The following is a 19785-nucleotide window of genomic DNA, read 5'->3' on the forward strand; positions in this document are numbered from 1 at the left end:
TTCAGGTCAAGTTAGGTCAAGGTCAATTATATGTGTTTGTATGTCTGTGTGTGTCTGTGTGTATACTGATGTGTGCACCGATTGTTTATGTGTCCATATTACATGAAATCATGATCTGAGAAGCTTTTACCAAAAATGCAGTAAAAAAAAAAATCACGAAAAGTAAATTCCGCTTGCCTAAAACGCAATCATCTTAGATGACCTAGGTTGACCTTGACCCTGACCTTGACCTCTGTACATCTCCGAACAACATGTTCCAAGATAGGTGGGAGGTAAGACTGGCAAAAAAGGCCGAAATCAAGGTGTCAAAAGCTCACAAGGCCCATAGCCAAAGCAAAATGTTGAGAATTGGCCATTTGGGTCATGACATGACCTGAAAAACAAGGCCATATCTCCGAAACCAAAACCACAGAAACTTGAAATTTTTAGTGGACATCAAGAAAGGATAGAGGAGCAGCTATACGAAAAATCAGCCTTCTAGCTCTAAAAATGTTGAGTGCAGAGCAGAAAGACTAGGTACCTGTGGGGGGGGGGGGGGATGGCAACCACCCCCATGTGCGGGCGAGGGTTAATGGGTTTTGCTGTCCTAATCACAGGAAATATGGCCATATAGTCTCGTGCCTGTCAAAATAATAAGGCCCTAAATTATCCTAGGTAGCAGGTATTTAGTCACACTTTTAATGTATAAATTTTCACCCCATCCCCAGGAGATCTGGCTCCAGCCTCCACTCCAACTGTGGAAATTACTAACCCATCCACGGGGGCCTGACCCCACTCCAACTGTGCAAATAACAGTCCAAACAGTTGCTTCGGCTGCCATCCTGCACATCAGTGACCAGCTGATCACCTGGGCCCTGTTTCACCGCCCGACGCTGCGCGCGCGCTGCAGCGCGCTGGGAACTGAGGCACACCCCTGATGTCACTCGAATGACGTTGCGTGCGATCCGTTAGCTTATGATGAATCGCGTTTGGAACAGAGGTCCTTGGGAACCAAGCACAGAGAGAACAGAGGTTTGAGTGCGAATGCTGCTAGCGTGCTGATGGTGCTGGCGCCGGGGTGCTAGCGTTTTACGTTGACGTCATAGCGTAGCGTCAGAGTGGAGTTTGTTGATATTGCCATGTAAACCCAACGCACCGACGCGCGCAGCGCTCTGCCGTGAACACCGCCCTGGTGACTATCACTACGGTCAGTGGGGGGGGGGGGAGGTCGATAGCAACACGGCTCTGAACAGGGAGCCCTGAACATCGCCGGCCCGGGAAGAGTGCTACTGTCCGATAGATAGCGTTAGCTATACCACTCTCAACTCTGAACTATCGTCGCCGGGCCACTGCCGACAGACGGCTAAACCACTCTGTCTGAACTGAGAGCTAGCTCCGTCGCCGGGCCGGGAAGGGTGCCGCGGCCGTGTGATGCTGCGACCGCGGCCGTATGGTGCTGCGATTGCCGGCGCGGTGGCCGCTGATAGCGTCCCGCTGATATCAGCGGCGATAGCACCCTCGCAGCCCTCTCTGATAGACGCTCTGAATCCGTTCGTCAGCGGAGTATCTTATCAGCGGCGCCGTCCCGGCCACAGTCTCCCCTCAGTAGCGCCGTCCCGGCCACAGTCTCCCCTCAGCGGCGGTGTGCGCGGGCTCCTTGTCGCGTGCCGAAGGGGGCAGCGCTGGAAATCCTGACAGTTTAGAGTGGCGGGTTTCTGCGTGTGATAGAGCTGCTGACATTGAACTCGGTGACCGGCCGGCTGGCAGTCCAGGCGCCGTGAGGCTGCCGACTTGTGAAACAGCCCGTACCGATTTTCTCCTGTTTTGAATGTTAGGGCTGAGAAACTGAAGGTGGTCTTTTCGAGTCAGCGGGGGCTGCTCGTGCACCAGAAGAATCACCAGCACCAATTAGGCACACCACAGTGAGGGCGATCAGTGTTAACTAGGAGCAGTTGGTGCGACAGGTCACCAGTCCGGAGGCCCGTCGAAACCAGCGGCAGCGCAGCAGTGCAGCGAATCTGAACACCAGATCACCACCAGGGCGTCTCCGGAGCTCTGAATTCACCGACCCGTGACGTCACTGGGGACGGCTCGCCGGGAGGGAGATGACGTCACTGGGGACGGCTCGTCTTCTGCTGGCGCTGTTGGCGCTGGTCGGCGGCCGATCAGACACAGGTACATATCCACCAACCCATGCAGCCGCGGACTCGGCGGGGTGACGGTGACGCTTTTTACGACGGCTGAAACGGTACCGCTCAATAACTACCACTCAACTTTGCATCAACAACCCACGCCCCGCTGACGGTCCTGGGCCCAATCTTACCAATCTGGGGTATTTTCCATAACGCGAGTGACTGGGGGGGGGGGGGGCTCTGTAGAGCCTCCCACTCCGAAACTGCCCCCCCCCCCCCAGTCCGGAGAAAGGAGGGGGAGCCCCCACCCTCCTTTCTCCGAAACTGCTGGGCTGATCGTTAAAATTCAAACGGTGTCTGATAGCCCTAGAAAAACTGCCACAGGAAACCTATTTTCATTGACCTCGAAGTCACCACTGACGTCACAGGTCAGGTCAAAGTAAAAATTATCAGCATGATTGCTCGCTCACAATTTAGGCTCTAACCGCCGGCTGACAAGTCCCATCAGGCTCATTTTTGGTTTACGCTTTCCTTGATTTATGCCTTAGATACTATGATGGTACATAACTTTTATTTCGATTTTTTTTCAGGTCAAGGCCAGGTCATCCTAGGTCACGAAAATTGTATATTATTTATCTGTCACGTGACTCATGTTTTGTGGCCAATTTTACTAATAGATTTCGGGGGAAACATGTCGTCTGTGCCATTTGAGGTCATTTTCAGCTGAGTTTACCGGAGGTCAGGTCACTTTCAGGTCAGAAAAGGTCAAATTTTGAAAATGAAATTTTCAAGAAAAAGATGCCTGTCAGATGCCGTTTGAGCTGAGGAACACGATGGTGTCACTTATATTGCTGTGCGATTTCAAAAACGCACCGAAGAAATAATTTTGAAGAATATTTAATTAAAAGTTTTGACGACCTCTGACCTGGAGGGCAAGGGATGAAGCAGTGTGCATACCAGGCCAGCGCCAAACAGTGCAACACCAAGAGGTGCAAGTGCCGTAAGGCTGGAATGATGTGTACGAGTCGGTGCCACGCGGCGCTCCCATGTGTCAACAAATAATAAAACAGTTCTGGAACCTTTTGTTTGAAAATGCGGTCTCTATAGGAGAGTTTCCAGACGATATTTTGTTTTTTACTGCCTATGGACCAACACAGCAGACCCCACACTTCAGAGAAACCCGATAACTGCAGTGTAATATTTGTGTACTAGCCAACAATAAAGTAGGTACGCTGCAGACCAGACGATCCGTGAAATATCTCGTAGTGTTAGCCCATTTTATACATATATATATATATATATATATATATATATATATATATATATATATATATATATATATATATATATATATATATATATATATATATATATATATATATATATATTATATATCTCATATATCCATGAGAATCCATGAGAAACGTTATCCATGAGAAACGTTGGGTGGTTTTGGTGTTTTTATCTTACATCATACGAGTATACGAATTAATATGTGACTCTGACCTGACTCCCGACTGCCTGACTCTGACTCCCGACTGCCTGACTCTGACTCCCCGGCGTCTCTCAGCACATGTGGTGTGTCTCTGAGTCACCGCTCGTGTTTTCCAGCGGCGATATGTGACTCTGACCTGACTCGCCGTCTGTGTGACTCTGACTCCCGACTGCCTGACTCTGACTCCCCGGCGTCTCTCAGCACATGTGGTGTGTCTCTGAGTCACCGCTCGTGTTTTCCATCGGCGATATGTGACTCTGACCTGACTCCCCGTCTGTGTGACTCTGACTCCCGACTGCCTGACTCTGACTCCCCGGCGTCTCTCAGCACATGTGGTGTGTCTCTGAGTCGCCGCTCGTGTTTTCCAGCGGCGATATGTGACTCTGACTCTGACTCCCGACTGCCTGACTCTGACTCCCCGGCGTCTCTCAGCACATGTGGTGAGTCTCTGAGTCGCCGCTCGTGTTTTTCAGCGGCGTCGGCGTGCGTGGACGACTGGGATGGACGGTGGAACAACCTCTTCGAAAACACCAACGACTCGCATAACATCGGCTCAGCGTCGTCCGCCACCAGTCAGTACCAGTCAGTACCCGTCAGTACCCGTCAGTACCAGTCAGTCAGTACCAGTCAGTACCAGTCAGTACCCGTCAGTACCAGTCAGTCAGTACCAGTCAGTCAGTACCAGTCAGTACCAGTCAGTACCAGTCAGTACCAGTCAGTCAGTACCAGCCAGTCAGTACCAGTCAGTCAGTACCCGTCAGTACCAGTCAGTCAGTACCAGTCAGTCAGTACCAGTCAGTCAGTACCAGTCAGTCAGTACCAGTACCAGTCAGTACCAGTCAGTCAGTACCAGTCAGTACCAGTCAGTACCAGTCAGTACCAGTCAGTCAGTACCAGACTACCAGTCAGTCAGTACCTACCAGTCAGTCAGTACCAGTCAGTCAGAACCAGTCAGTCAGTATCAGTCAGTCAGTACCAGTACCAGTCAGTACCAGTCAGTCAGTACCAGTCAGTACCAGTCAGTACCAGTCAGTCAGTACCAGTCAGTCAGTACCAGTACCAGTCAGTACCAGTCAGTCAGTACCAGTCAGTACCAGTCAGTCAGTACCAGTCAGTACCAGTCAGTACCCGTCAGTACCAGTCAGTCAGTACCAGTCAGTACCAGTCAGTCAGTACCCGTCAGTACCAGTCAGTCAGTACCAGTCAGTCAGTACCAGTCAGTCAGTACCAGTCAGTCAGTACCAGTCAGTACCAGTCAGTCAGTACCAGTCAGTCAGTATCAGTCAGTCAGTACCAGTACCAGTCAGTACCAGTCAGTCAGTACCAGTCAGTACCAGTCAGTACCAGTCAGTACCAGTCAGTCAGTACCAGACTACCAGTCAGTCAGTACCTACCAGTCAGTCAGTACCAGTCAGTCAGAACCAGTCAGTCAGTATCAGTCAGTCAGTACCAGTACCAGTCAGTACCAGTCAGTCAGTACCAGTCAGTACCAGTCAGTACCAGTCAGTCAGTACCAGTCAGTCAGTACCAGTACCAGTCAGTACCAGTCAGTCAGTACCAGTCAGTACCAGTCAGTCAGTACCAGTCAGTCAGTACCAGTCAGTCAGTACCAGTCAGTCAGTACCAGTCAGTCAGTACCAGTCAGTCAGTACCAGTCAGTCAGTCAGTACCGGTCAGTACCAGTCAGTCAGTCAGTCAGTACCAGTCAGTACCAGTCAGTACCAGTCAGTCAGTACCAGTCAGTACCAGTCAGTCAGTACCAGTCAGTCAGTCAGTACCAGTCAGTCAGTACCAGTCAGTCAGTCAGTACCAGTCAGTCAGTACCAGTCAGTCAGTATACCAGTCAGTCAGTATACCAGTCAGTACTGAGGTTTTTTGCAAATAGTGAGAAAACCGCGGCGCGTAGCGCCGCAAAATTGTGTACCTACCACTATTCTCTCATCAATTTTTCACATGGTGTGCAAGTTTGAACCTCCTAACTTTTAAGGTCAGGTCACCAGGTTACTTTGAATAACCCAACCTCAAGTCCCTTTTTTGCAACTTTGTCACCGTGCCAGAGCTACAGTACTTAGATGTCGGAGGCCTATGAAAGTCGCAGGATGTTATTGGGTCATTAGTAGGTACAACTTTTTTGTCTCGGAATTTTGATATCGGTGACCTAAGGTCAGGTCAATTTCTCGACCACCCCATTATAAGTCAATGGGGGAAAAATCAACTCCCTGTTTTTACCACTAAAACGGGTCGGAATGGCCCCATATACCATACATGACTTCATATACGATCAACCTTCACTACCTTGAGGTCTGTTTTGCTGTTGGGCAGCTGTAAGGTCATGTGGCGTCATCAAAGGTCACCAGCGGTTTTTTGCCAATAACTCCGTACAGGAACAAGTTACAGCCGCGCGGATGGTCTCATTGTATTCAGCTCGTCAAGACGCATCGAATGATATACATGATGACCTCGAGGTCACGTGACCTGAGGTCAACCTTTGACCTTGAGCTTTCGAGGTCAAACTGAGGTCATGTTCGAGTAAAAATGAGCAAAAAACATGACATCTTGAAACGCTCACCAATTCTACAGATAACAAGCAATTTTAACCCTAGAACGCCTGGGGGGGGGGTTGTATCAACCCCCCCCTGAGGTTTTTTCGAAGTGCACGCTAAACGGCTTGTCGTAGCGGGCTGATATTTCCAATACCCTCTGGGGCAGCCTTTGCGCATCTTTTGCCGAAAAAAATTGATCGGGTCATGTCAGGTCACGGAGTTATGACGTCATAAGAGGTACAGCCTCCGGCCGACAGTTACCAAACGTGTGCGCCGAATCCCTAGGTTTTCTGCCGATGATACCCACATTGTTTGATGGATCATGATGAAACTTCCCATGCATGTTGGGGCAAGCATTGGCTATCGTGTGGTGCAAGAAAATTGACCGGGTCAGGTCAGGTCACGGAGTTATGACGTCACGTCATAAGAGGAACAGCGTCCGGTACTATTTTTGAAAAGCGCCCGAACCACTATTTTGCTAATTCTTGTTACCTCAATGGGAATATGCAGCAATATTAGCTTCTATAAGGAGCAAATGGACCTTCCAAAACCAAAAATACAATCTGAGGCCTGTTTCACTAAAAACTTGTATTTACAAGTGTTTGTAGTTTACAATTCATAAGTATTTTTACCAACTACGTAAAAACCGATTTCACTAAGCTTCATCGCCAGTGGCACCTCCGATAAGAAAATGTTTGCAAATAAACTTGTAAACAGTAAAAATGTTTTTAATCAAGAACTATAGCATGCTAAAGATATTGCTTCTTTTTATCAAATTTTGTCTAGTATTCATGTCAAAAGCTGTCTAATTAAATTATAAATAATGATGCTGTTGGAAAAAGATATAAATGATAGTTCACATTGTCCTATTATTGAAAGAAAATAACACGCAAAACATTTGACAGCAGAAGACTGTTGAATGCAATTATGGCGCGCGAATGACAAAACATGACGATATTTTAATACCGATTATTTTGCTTCTTAGGGTGTGTGCTAAGTAAAAATTGAGCATGAAACGACTCAACAAAGCATAGTTGTTCTAAATATATGACTGTTTTGCATTATTGCACAAAAAGTATCAAAATTCCGAACGTCAGGACCACTGGAATTTCAGGTTTGTAATTTCGATGTTTTCTTTCAAGTTTCTGGTCTTCGTGAAACAGAAAGTTTGCGATTCCCATGTTTTCTAGCAAACTTTTTCTTGTAAAAAAGTTTGCAAATTTTAATCTCAAAATTCATGTTCAAAGGTTTCGTGAAATCCAAATCTCAAATGTTGGTAATTATTTCTTGTAAACTCCAGCTTTTTCTTTGTAAATACAAGTTTTATTTGTTAGTGAAACAGGCCTCAGATTTCAAAAATTTAAATTCTGATTTTTCGAATTTCTGCCGCCGACTGTGACCTTGCCGACTTCCGGCGCTCCCAGCGCGCCATTTTTAGAGCTAGGGAAACGAAATACATACCAAACGATAGAGAATTGATCAAGGAAAACGATAGTGAAGGTTTCAAGTCGATATCTCCCACCGTTTTGCCGCAATCGCCGCGGAAAGTTGAAAAAGTCTATTTTTCCGAAAATTTGACCTTTGACCGGTCAAAAGTAGGTCAAATGTTGACCTAGGACCAAAAAATATACCACCAATCGCGAGATCTCATTGAGAGCAATCCGTTGGTTTTTTCCGCTAAGCTCTACGACCTTCCGTTTCGAAACGCCAGGGGGGGTCGTAACAACCCCCCCCCCCCCTGGTCGTTCGTGTTATGAGAAATGGCCTGGTCGTGCGAGGGTTAAAGTTCTTTATTTGGTTGTATAGAGAAAAGACGGCGCTACAAAACTGCTATCTCGGATTTTCGAAATTTTGGGATTTTGACCCCCAAAAATAAAAAAAATCATTTTTTATAAAAACTCAAAACATTTCCAAAATTTTCGAATTTGGAAAAAAATCGGAATATATGTGATAATCCCTGCGCTCTTCGATATACATACCAAATTTTAGATCGATACCTCGTTTTTTGGCCAAGTTATAGCGAAAAAACTGTTAAAAAATGATGACGTCAAATGTTTGAACTCAATTTTAAGCAATTCTAGACATTGTAGCGCAAAACGGAGACCACCATTGAACTCCTCGTAACGAGTTGCATCGAATCAATACCCATTTTATGGAAAAATATCAACTTTGAAATTTGACCTAATTTGACCTGACCTTGACCTGACCTTGACCAAAACGTGACCTAAGCTGGCCCTAAAGTCTGTCTGACCCACATAATCGCATTTGTCATGTAAAATGGACCAAGGTCAAATTTAGTCCATTTAAACAATTTTGGGAACTGCCAACGGATAAATCGGGAACCAATAGAGCTACACCTGAGCTACACTGGTGATCTGACCTTGAACGACCCGGGTCTGAAATTTTCTCAAATTGTGTGGAAAAGATGTATAAACATGTGTACCAAAAACGATGGCGCTTGGCGACGCCGTTTTTTGAGATATTCGCGAAAACCCTAAGGAGAAGGGCGTAAAAACGCACCCCCCCCAGCACGGCGCAGTTTAATGGGAGAAAATTGAAATGCTCTCCTTCTGAACGAAAACACCCTCAGACATCGGGATACAGGTACATATGACACATTTCATCGGGAAGAAAATTTCACTCGTGATGTGACCACTTTATGTTACTGAGGTCATCTCAGGTCATGAAAGGTCTCCAGTAGGTTTTGGACGGTAACTTTTGATAGAGATAATGTTAGAGCAATGAAACGCCTTATATAATTATTTTCCTTCTCGACAATACGGATCGACTAATATGTAATATGACCTTTCCCGGCTAGGTGATGACCTTCACCTTCGGTCAAATTCTCAAAATGCCCTTTAATGTCAAATTCAAGTTCATTTGACTAGTCTCGAAAAATGAAACACGATGCCGGTTAAAGGTACTGTGCCACCTTTGAATGATTTCCCATTTTATTTTTCCTAGGATAAGAAGCTTCTGTTTTTACCTAATATCGCCAAAAAAAATCGAAAATGGGCCTAAAATAGTGCTTTTTTCGCCTAAAAGTTTATCGGTTTTTCGATATGTACCAGTATAACGCCTTATGGGGCGACTAACGGAGCGAGCGAGAGGGTGGGCCTTGCACGTGCGAAATTTCGAGGGGGTACCTCCAACTGACTTGTGCACGGCACCCTACTAACCGGTCTCTAGCGATGTGCCAAATTTGAGCACAATCGGCCCAGCCGTTCTTGAGATCTGGAAGCGGCACCCTGCACGTGCGCACGTGCAAAATGGGTCCCAACTGACTTGTGCACGGCACCCTACTAACTGGTCCCTAACCGTGTACCAAATTTGAGCGCCATCGGTCCAGCCGTTCTCGAGATCTGGAAACGACCCCTGCACGTGCGCACGTGCAGCAGCACCCCAACCTTAACACATGCAGATGAATTATCTGATGGAGACCTAACTGTGTACCAAGTTTCAATTCAATCGGCCCAGCCGTTGTGCCGTTATTGAGGTTGCAATTTTGGGGGTTCTTAAAAAATGTCCAACTTTACCACGCGCCACGTGCGGTGGTTGGCAAGAACGCATGGTGGCCATCACACCACAGAACTTTTACGTCCAAGTGACGTTCAGTAAAGAAGACCGCTTGTCAATCGGATGTCCCGTTCCTAAGATATTAGCTTTTGAAGAGCGTCCCCACGGCCGGCCGGCCGCTCATACTCAGACATTTCCGTTAATCTAAGGAAAGACTCCGCTCGCTTCGCTCGCTCCGTAATAACAACTGGAGTGGGCTGACCTGCAAACAGGCGTCGGCAACAATCACGAATGCGGCGCACATGTGACAATAAGCAAAGGTCATTATAGAGTTACGACGTGGGGGAATGAGTTATCAGCTGTCTAATAGTAGACAATACAATGTCGAATTTAAACTGTAAGCCTGTATTGGTATTGTTTCTTTAATTTGGCTGTCGAACATTAATTTATGGTTTGAAATATTATTTTATGTAAAATAATTGATATGAAACAGCCGTCTCTAAAGTTATGACCCCATCTCACGACATGAAAGTGGCAGAAATGACAATGATCAGCTGACGCATTTTTTCTTGGCCGAAGTCAGAGTGCGCGGCCCGACGCACCACCACCGCGCCCAAAGCCAGGGCCCCGGTAACGTGAGGTAGCCGAGTCAGCGCACGCCGCCCCGACTCGGCTACCTCACGTTACCGGGGCCCTGGCTTTGGGCGCGGTCTACCGCACCACCTAACCGGGCTAACAGGCGTGTTCGAAACCGCAGGAGATGATGATGAACGGGTTTATCGAAACTTGATTGGATGAGCCTATCGGTAATAGCGATTTCAGTGTGTGCATTTATTGTTCATAGTGGTGTGAAATGTGGTTGGGGTACGACCGACAACCCGTCGGGGCGAATTTCGCACTGGGGTACTCAAAATTTGAAGAATTTAAGACGTTTCCATGAGTTTTGAAGGTATGGATAAGTTCTAAAAATCCGGTTCTCCTTATCTGGGCCATTAACTCCATACGGTCCAGGAAAGCTGGCACACTACCTTTAAAGGTAGTGTGCCACCTTTGAAAGATTTCCCATTTTATTTTTCCTAGGATAAGAAGCTTCTGTTTTTACCTAATATCGCAAAAAAAATCAAAAATGGGCCTGGAATAGTGCCTTTTTCGCCTAAAAGTTTTTCGGTTTTTAGATATGTATAACAACTGTAGTGGGCTCACCTGCAAACAGGCGTCGGGCAACAATCGCGAATGCGGCGCACTTGTGACAATAAGCAAAGGTCATTATAGTGTTACGACCATACGACGTACGGGAATGAGTTATCAGCTGTCTAATCGTAGACAACACAATGTCGAGCCTTAAACTGTAAGCCCGTATTGGTGTTGTTTCTTTTATTTGGCTGTCGAACATTATTTATGGTTTGAAATATGATTTTATGTAAAATAATTGATATGAAAAAGCCGTCTTATAAGTTATGACCCCATTTCACCACACGCAAGTGGCAGAAATGACAATGATCAGCTGACGCATTTTTCTTGGCCGAAGTCAGAGCGCGCGGCCCGACGCACCACGCGTATTTGGAAATTCCGACCTCGACGAGCATCAGAAGCCACCTAACAGGCGTGTTCGAAACCGCAGGAGATGATGATGAACGGGTTTATCGAAACTTGATTGGATGAGCATATCGGTAATAGCGATTTCAGTGTGTGCATTTATTGTTCATAGTGGTGTGAAATGTGGTTGGGGTACGACCGACAACCCGTCGGGGCGAATTTCGCACTGGGGTACTCAAAATTTGAAGAATTTAAGACGTTTCCATGAGTTTTGAAGGTATGGATAAGTTCTAAAAATCCGGTTCTCCTTATCTGGGCCATTAACTCCATACGGTCCAAGAAAGCTGGCACACTACCTTTAAACTAATCTCGTGCAGGTCTGAGTCAAAAGGTATTACAGATAAACGTCTTTCGCGAAAACGTATATTTTGAGGCTAAAACGTTTACCTTAGGTCAAATCTGAGATAATTAATAAGAAAGATCTATCGAATGCGCTTTGCTGCGGGGCTGTAGCTCAATCTCTTTCTGAATCCTGACTTATGCGCCGCGTTGTCGAAAAAATGCCAAGATCGGTGAAATTTGATTTTTGGTTTTCTCTGGTGACCTGACCTTCGACCAGTTCGACCTAACCTTAACAATGACCTAAGTAGTTTTATAATAGTTTTTGACGCTCTTTCGAACGCCGCCTACTGCGTGTCTCGACGTGGCCCACAAGCTGAGTTAGAAGTGGGTGTTCAAACACCCCCAGCAGGTTCAATTAAAAAACGCATACGCTGGGGGCGGTACCGCACTGCTAGGTGGGGGTGGCATCGCAATAATGGGCGGCACTGCGCCTGAGGGGTACCACTTGCATTGAGGAGTGGCATTGTACGGTGAAGGGGCGGCGTCGCAAATTGAGGGGCGGTATCGCAACGAGGGGTGGCACCAACGAGGCTGCCTTATAAAAAACGCTTGGCACATCCTAGCCCAGCTCGGCGCCGCCTGCCTGCTGCATTTTGAAAAAAGGCCCTTGGTGTCGATGAGAAAGCCCCATTGTCAAACAATTACCTAGCGTCAGTGGTTTCAGGAGAGAGGGGGGAGGCGCTATCGATCTTGAATGGGACGGGGCGCCATTGATCTCGGATGGTCCGACTGGGATTTTCAAAGAGGCGCTAGTGGTTTCATAGGGTCGCCATTGATCTATGATGGGCTGACTGAAGTCCCGGTTCAGGTGGGCGCCAGTGGCTCTTGAGGGGCGCCAGCGATCTCTGATTGATGGGGCGACTGTGATCTTTAGACTGTGTTGAATGCAACATTGGGCATAGATGGGGTCACTGTTGCCTTCAGCAGGGCGCCGCACGCTCTGGAGGGGCGCTTTGAGCTTGGGTGGGGCGACTGTAGTGTCAAGGGGCGTTGTCTCGGATGGGGCAAATGTGATTGTCAGAGGGGCGCCGGGTACTCTAAGAAGGGTGCCATTGGTTTCAGAGGGTTGCCATCGATCGATGAGGCAGCTGTAATCTCCGTTTAGATGGACGCCAGTGACTTTTGAGGGGCGCCAGCGACCTCGGATGAGGACGACTGTGATCTTCAGAAGCGCGCCGGACGCTCTGGAGAGGCGTCATTGGGCTTGAATGGCGACTTTAGTCTCAATCGGAACAACTTCAGCCTCAAGGGGGGAGGGGGCGCTAGTGGCTCTTGAGGGCGCTATTGATCTCGGATAGGGCGACTGTGATCTTGAGAAGAATGCGGGTGCCTTAGAGGGGCGCCAGTGGTTTCAGGGGGCGCCATCGATCTTGAATGGGGCCGATTGGGGCAGCTGTGAACTTCAGAGGGGCGCCGGGTGCTCTAAAGGGGCGCCATCAACCTTTAAAGGGGCGACTGTTCCGTTCAGCTGGGTGCCAGCGGCTCTTCAGGGGCGCCATCGACCCTGGGGGTTCGGAGTATTCTGGTTTCCGGAGGGGCGCCCTTCATTATTGGGGGCTCAGGTCCTAGTTGGGGGCGTCCTGGAGAACATTCGTGTGTCCAGGCACACCCAAAGAGATATTGAGTTCGATCCCTGCCTTTACATCACTCTTTAATTCATGTTCCCTCTGTAAAACGGCATCAGCCTAGTCGGCGCTAATTGGGGCGCCATCTGGGCGGCTGGGCGGAAAGGGGGGGGGCGTGGCCCCATGCCCCCCCCCCTAAATACGCCACTGAACAAAGACCACCATTAGACTCCCCGTGACGAGCTTCATCGAATCGATACCCATTTTATGCAAAACTATCAACATTAAAATTTGACCTTTTTTGGCCTGACCTTGACCTGACCTTGACCTGAACTTCACCAGAAAGTGACCTAAGCCGTACCTGATAGTCTTATAACCAACACCATTGAGTTGGAAATGAAAAATTGGCCATAAAACATGGATCACACAACCTTAGTAAAGTTGGGCTCATGTGACCTGACCTGTGACCCTTGGTGACCTGACCTGTGACCTGATCTGGTATTGTCAGTGACCTCTAATAGCAACATATCTACTAGGCAACTGACGCCCTACCGCTGATTCTCGAGAAAATGCGTTTTCCTCGGTGTTATAGCGCATTCCCTAGAAGACCCGTGAACGGTGAAACATTTCATCTTTGACCTGACCTGTGACGTCATCGGTGACCCCGAGGTCAATGAAATTTGGTTTCCTTCGACATTTTTGACAGGCCCTTCGAACGCCGTTTGAATTTTGCGGATCCGACCAGTAGTTTCGGAGATACGAGGGGGGGTGCAAAAAATAGCCCCCCCCCCACTAGGTTGCGTTATAAACAGACCCCACCAGGGCGCGGGTTAAAAGAAGAGTGCAAGAGCTATCGATTGCTTCCTCGTGCGTTTTTCTAGCTACCATAGTTCCTGAGATAACGGCATGTTTTCTGAAAAATATAATGTCAATTGGCAAATTTTGACCTTTGATGACCTCTGGTGACCCCAATATTGCCTCTAAGATGAAAATGACCGAAAGGCTTTCAAACGTACGCATCTAGAGCTATCGACTGCTTTTTACCGCGTCTTTCTAGCCCTTTTAGTTTTTGTGTTAGAGGTGGGTGGTAACATATGCCCCCCCCCCCCCACACACGCACACTAGGCCGAAGTTGGCGGAGACCGCCACTGGGGCGCGGTTCATTATATAAAGCTATTTGTTATCAAAGGGACTAGGTGCAGATTTGGTGAGAATTAGGTGCATTCTTTGGATAGACCGTCGTGAAAACGGCTGTTTCCACAGTCCGAGTACCGCGAGCAGTGCGCGATATGAATACAGTGCACTATTTTCAGGTGTTTCCCTGTCTGGTGAGGAGTGTTTCCCTGTCCGCGAGCAGTGCGCGATATGAATACAGTGCACTATTTTCAGGTGTTTCCCTGTCTGGTGAGGAGTGTTTCCCTGTCCGCGAGCAGTGCGCGATATGAATACAGTGCACTATTTTCAGGTGTTTCCCTGTCTGGTGAGGAGTGTTTCCCTGTCCGCGAGCAGTGCGCGATATGAATACAGTGCACTATTTTCAGGTGTTTCCCTGTCGGGTGAGGAGTGTTTCCCTGTCCGCGAGCAGTGCGCGATATGAATACAGTGCTGTTTTCAGGTGTTTCCCTGTCGGGTGAGGAGTGTTTCCCTGTCCGCGAGCAGTGCGCGATATGAATACAGTGCACTATTTTCAGGTGTTTCCCTGTCTGGTGAGGAGTGTTTCCCTGTCCGCGAGCAGTGCGCGATATGAATACAGTGCACTATTTTCAGGTGTTTCCCTGTCTGGTGAGGAGTGTTTCCCTGTCCGCGAGCAGTGCGCGATATGAATACAGTGCACTATTTTCAGGTGTTTCCCTGTCTGGTGAGGAGTGTTTCCCTGTCCGCGAGCAGTGCGCGATATGAATACAGTGCACTATTTTCAGGTGTTTCCCTGTCTGGTGAGGAGTGTTTCCCTGTCCGCGAGCAGTGCGCGATATGAATACAGTGCACTATTTTCAGGTGTTTCCCTGTCGGGTGAGGAGTGTTTCCCTGTCCGCGAGCAGTGCGCGATATGAATACAGTGCTGTTTTCAGGTGTTTCCCTGTCGGGTGAGGAGTGTTTCCCTGTCCGCGAGCAGTGCGCGATATGAATACAGTGCACTATTTTCAGGTGTTTCCCTGTCTGGTGAGGAGTGTTTCCCTGTCCGCGAGCAGTGCGCGATATGAATACAGTGCACTATTTTCAGGTGTTTCCCTGTCTGGTGAGGAGTGTTTCCCTGTCCGCGAGCAGTGCGCGATATGAATACAGTGCACTATTTTCAGGTGTTTCCCTGTCGGGTGAGGAGTGTTTCCCTGTCCGCGAGCAGTGCGCGATATGAATACAGTGCACTATTTTCAGGTGTTTCCCTGTCTGGTGAGGAGTGTTTCCCTGTCCGCGAGCAGTGCGCGATATGAATACAGTGCTGTTTTCAGGTGTTTCCCTGTCTGGTGAGGAGTGTTTCCCTGTCCGCGAGCAGTGCACGATATGAATACAGTGCATATTTTCAGGTGTTTCCCTGTCGGGTGAGGAGTGTTTCCCTGTCCGCGAGCAGTGCACGATATGAATACAGTGCACTATTTTCAGGTGTTTCCCTGTCGGGTGAGGAGTGTTTCCCTGTCCGCGAGCAGTGCGCGATATGAATACAGTGCACTATTTTCAGGTGTTTCCCTGTCTGGTGAGGAGTGTTTCCCTGTCCGCGAGCAGTGCGCGATATGAATACAGTGCACTATTTTCAGGTGTTTCCCTGTCTGGTGAGGAGTGTTTCCCTGTCCGCGAGCAGTGCGCGATATGAATACAGTGCACTATTTTCAGGTGTTTCCCTGTCGGGTGAGGAGACGACCGATCTGCTCGACATATCCGAGTACTTTACCGTGTCCCTGAACAGCAGCGGCGGCATCAACCTCACCCCGAAACCGAGCCTGGTCGGCGTCAAGGACTACCCGGTAAGGTGGTAAGGACTAAGGTCTTAGGACTACCCGGTGTGATGGGACCGACTACCCGGTAGGGTGGGAATGGCTACCCGGTATATGGTAATAAGGACTACCCGATAAGGAGGGAGCGACTACCCGGCGAGGTGGCCGATGGCGCGGGTGGTTTTCATCACCGCGATTTAACCGAGGCAGTGCTCATCACAGTTTTGGGTCACATTTTTTATGCGAGTGACGAAGGTATCTATCTAATGTGTGCTCAATTTAGCCAAGGGCTTCGACGGTTATAGATCATCCCGACACACGCTCTAACGATATTGGCTCAGAAGGCATTTCACAATATGAAAACGCATCGCATGTGTGAACTTGTGACAAGCGCATCACAACGTGTTGAGACGTGTCTGGTTTTGTTTTTGCGACAGACAAACATGAGGGAGATTGGCCCAGGAACGGTGACGGTCAACTGCACCGGAACAGTGAGTATGTAGTCACCAGCAGTTGCTACCCATCACCCCCGGACGGCGGGGGAGCAGGCTACCACCGCCCCTGCGAGACTAGCGCCGCCATGCGCCAAGAAGTGGAAACACCACGTGACTGAGGCCACGTGAGGGAAGGGTCACGTGATGGAGGGGCGGAGGCGGAGCATAGTAGCTTTTGCGCCCGACACTAACTGAAATGCGGCGCTGTGATTGGGCGCCTTAGCATGAATGAAGCCCCGGCGCCAGAATCAGCCGTTCGCCTTACATGGAAAGTGAGCCTTTGCGTTCACTGTTCTGTATTGGTTTGAGAGCCACGGCACCATACGAATTGTGAACCCTTTTGAACGGGTCACCGCCCGATGCACTGAGGCGACGGCTGTGCCGGGCAAATTCTAGCCTGGTGGGAGAGGTGGGCCAGGGAAAGTGCGATCGAGCAGCCACTGGGACGTGGGTTGGTATTATCCAACCGCGACAAACGATGTCAGCAGCCTCTTCTCGTGTCATAGACAGTGTCTATGACATGAAAAGCTAGACAAACAACGTGGGCAGTGCCCAATCAAAAGCTACTAAACGATCCAGTTAAGAAGTTGGCGAGGTAGCCAGACCAAATAACAAGTTTTTTTATTCGATTTTGGTTGACAAATGACATACAAGCCCGCTGTGATGGACCAAAAAAGAAGCTGAACAGTTCATACATTTTCTAAAAAGCTCAACGGTTAAAAAATTCAAAAGTTAAATGTTAAAATTCAGCCTGCATGTTTAAACTCTGGTCCGGCACTGGCAGGAAGCTTATATTGCCACTTGCAATTCCACTACGTTGTAGGTAATATAATCAAGAGTTCTGTGAGAGCAGCAACTGAAAGCCCCGTTGAGGGGGGGAGGGGTGCGCAAAACGGCCCCATCTCTCCCTTTCAGTCGATATCTCCTAAAGTATAGCAAATGTCGCCACCAAACTTTCAAGACCCCTCCGAGCATCATTTTTACACCTTTTGACCACATTTTTCCGAGCTCTTAGTGTCCCAAATTTTTTAGATGTGGGTGGGAAACGACATCCAAATGAAAATCGTTTTCCACTCTCGCCTCCAGTTTTCAAGCCCAATTTTGCACTGCCAATTCCACCGAGAAGGAGTAATGGCGTGAATGGTTGTTTTGCATCTGTCACAATTGTAGATAGATTAATGTTTTTGATCATTTTTCCACTCTTTTTGGGCCTTACCTGACCGACAACTTTTCACTCTCATCCTTTTTTTGGTCAGCAATTTTCCCCTCTGACACCCAAGCAAAAATGCAATTTTAGGACACTGAGCTCTTATGAAAGGTTAGTCACAAATGACGTCAGAGGGATGTCATGTTCTGTCATTTTCGACCCAATAAAAGGTTTAGCGGGAAGAGCTGTCATGCTCACAGTTTTGAACATAACGAAAAATATTCAAGATTAAAAAGATGTAAAATAAACGGCGCTACCAAACTGCTACCTTTTATTTCCAAACAAAAATTGATTTTCTTCATAAAAACTATAAAAGTATAACACCCCGAAAATACCAACAACATTCAAAATTAAAACTGAAATATATGTTATAGAACTATCTGCACTAGATATGCCAAATTTAACCCTCGCCCGCACACGGCACATGCCATTTTCCCATCCTAGAACGCACATGGGGGGGGGGGGGGGTTGCCACCCCCGCGCCATTTCGTTCCTGTTGGAGATAGAGCTTCGCGGTAAAGACCAAAAAGATTCTTTGGGAAGAGACGAATCCAATGACACCCAGTTTTACCTTCTCAGGTCAGTCATTGACCTTCCAAGTTCCAGGTCAGGTCAAACTAAAAAATGTTGCTGTTTTGGGTCACCGTTGGATATCAAGTGCGCTGCTTTGCATATACCGATGACGATGCCGTTTTCTGGTGCCAAGCCAGCTAGAAGCTCTTTGTCACACTACCCGACCAGATTTTTCCTGATGAGGTCATTTCAGGTCAAGTTAGGTCAAGGTCAATGATATGTGTTTGTATGTCTGTGTGTCTGTGTGTATACTGACGTGTGCACCGAGTGTTTATGTGTCCATATAGCTTTTACCAAAAATGCAGTCAAAAAACTTCACGAAAAGTAAAATACGTTTGCCTAAAACGCAATTATTTTAGAAGACCTAGGTTTACCTTGACCCTGACCTTGACATCTGTACATCATCAAACAACATGTTCCATGATAGGCGGGAGGTAAGACTGGCAAAAAAGGCCGAAATCAAGGTGTCAAAAGCTCACAAGGCCCATAGCCAACGTAAGATGTTGAGAATTGGTCATATGGGTCATGACATGGCCTGAAAAATAAGGTCGTATCTCCGAAACCAAAAATCACAGAAACTTGAAAATTGAAATTTTCAGTGGACATCAAGAAAGGATAGGGGAGCAGCTATACGAAAAAACAGCCCTCTAGCTCTAAAAATGTTGAGTGCAGAGCAGAAAGACTACCTGGGGGGGGGGGCAACCACCCCCCCCATGTGCGGGTGAGGGTTAAACTCGATAGCTCCATTTTTAGCAAAGTTATGGCAAGACAAACTACTCAAAATTTATTACGTAAAATTTTCCAATTCAATTTTTAGCCGTCACAGAACACACAGAGCAAGCCAAAGACCACCATTGGATTTCCTGTGATGAGCTGCATCGAAAAGATACCCCGTTTATACAAAATATCAACTTTGAAATTTGACCTTCTTTGACCTAAGAATGTAAACTTAACCCTCGCCCGTAAACGGCGATCTGCCACCTTCGCCCATGCAGGGGGGGGGGGTTGGTGCGACCCCCCCTTGGCGTTTGAAAACGGAGCGTCGTAGAGCTTAGCGGAAAAGACCAACGGATTGCTCTCGCCGAGATCTCGCGATTGGTGGTATATTTTTTGGTCCTAGGTCAACATTTGACCTACTTTTGACCGGTCAAAGGTCAAATTTTCGGAAAAATAGACTTTTTTCAACTTTCCGCGGCGATTGCGGAAAAACGGTGGAAGATATCGACTTGAAACCTTCACTATCGTGTTCCTTGATCAATTCTCTATCGTTTGGTATGTATTTCGTTTCCCTAGCTCTAAAAATGGCGCGTTGGGAGCGCCGGAAGTCGGCAAGGTCACAGTCGGCGGCAGAAATTCGAAAAATCAAAATTTAAATTTTTGAAATCTGATTGTATTTTTGGATTTGGAAGGTCCATT

The 19785-nt window shown here is 47.8% G+C and overlaps 1 protein-coding gene across 2 annotated transcripts in view; it reads left to right on the forward strand.

The window, feature by feature from the left end:
* The first annotated feature begins 1354 nt into the window (after positions 1 to 1354).
* The window catches only part of LOC122376165 (protocadherin Fat 2-like), a 48712-nt gene continuing 30281 nt past the window's right edge, over positions 1355 to 19785 (forward strand). Inside the window, exons 1-4 of one of the 2 annotated variants that reach the window (XM_043355890.1) lie at positions 1355 to 2154; positions 4080 to 4178; positions 15995 to 16125; positions 16533 to 16586. In XM_043355890.1, coding sequence (XP_043211825.1) covers positions 2085 to 2154; positions 4080 to 4178; positions 15995 to 16125; positions 16533 to 16586 — 354 coding nt within the window. In that variant the 5' untranslated portion in view covers positions 1355 to 2084. The remainder of the gene's footprint in view (positions 2155 to 4079; positions 4179 to 15994; positions 16126 to 16532; positions 16587 to 19785) is intronic. The other variant, XM_043355891.1, reaches the window with a different exon arrangement.

This window comes from Amphibalanus amphitrite, unplaced genomic scaffold (assembly GCF_019059575.1).
Source record: "Amphibalanus amphitrite isolate SeventyFive unplaced genomic scaffold, NRLGWU_Aamphi_draft 002037F_arrow, whole genome shotgun sequence".
NCBI lineage: Eukaryota > Metazoa > Arthropoda > Thecostraca > Balanomorpha > Balanidae > Amphibalanus > Amphibalanus amphitrite.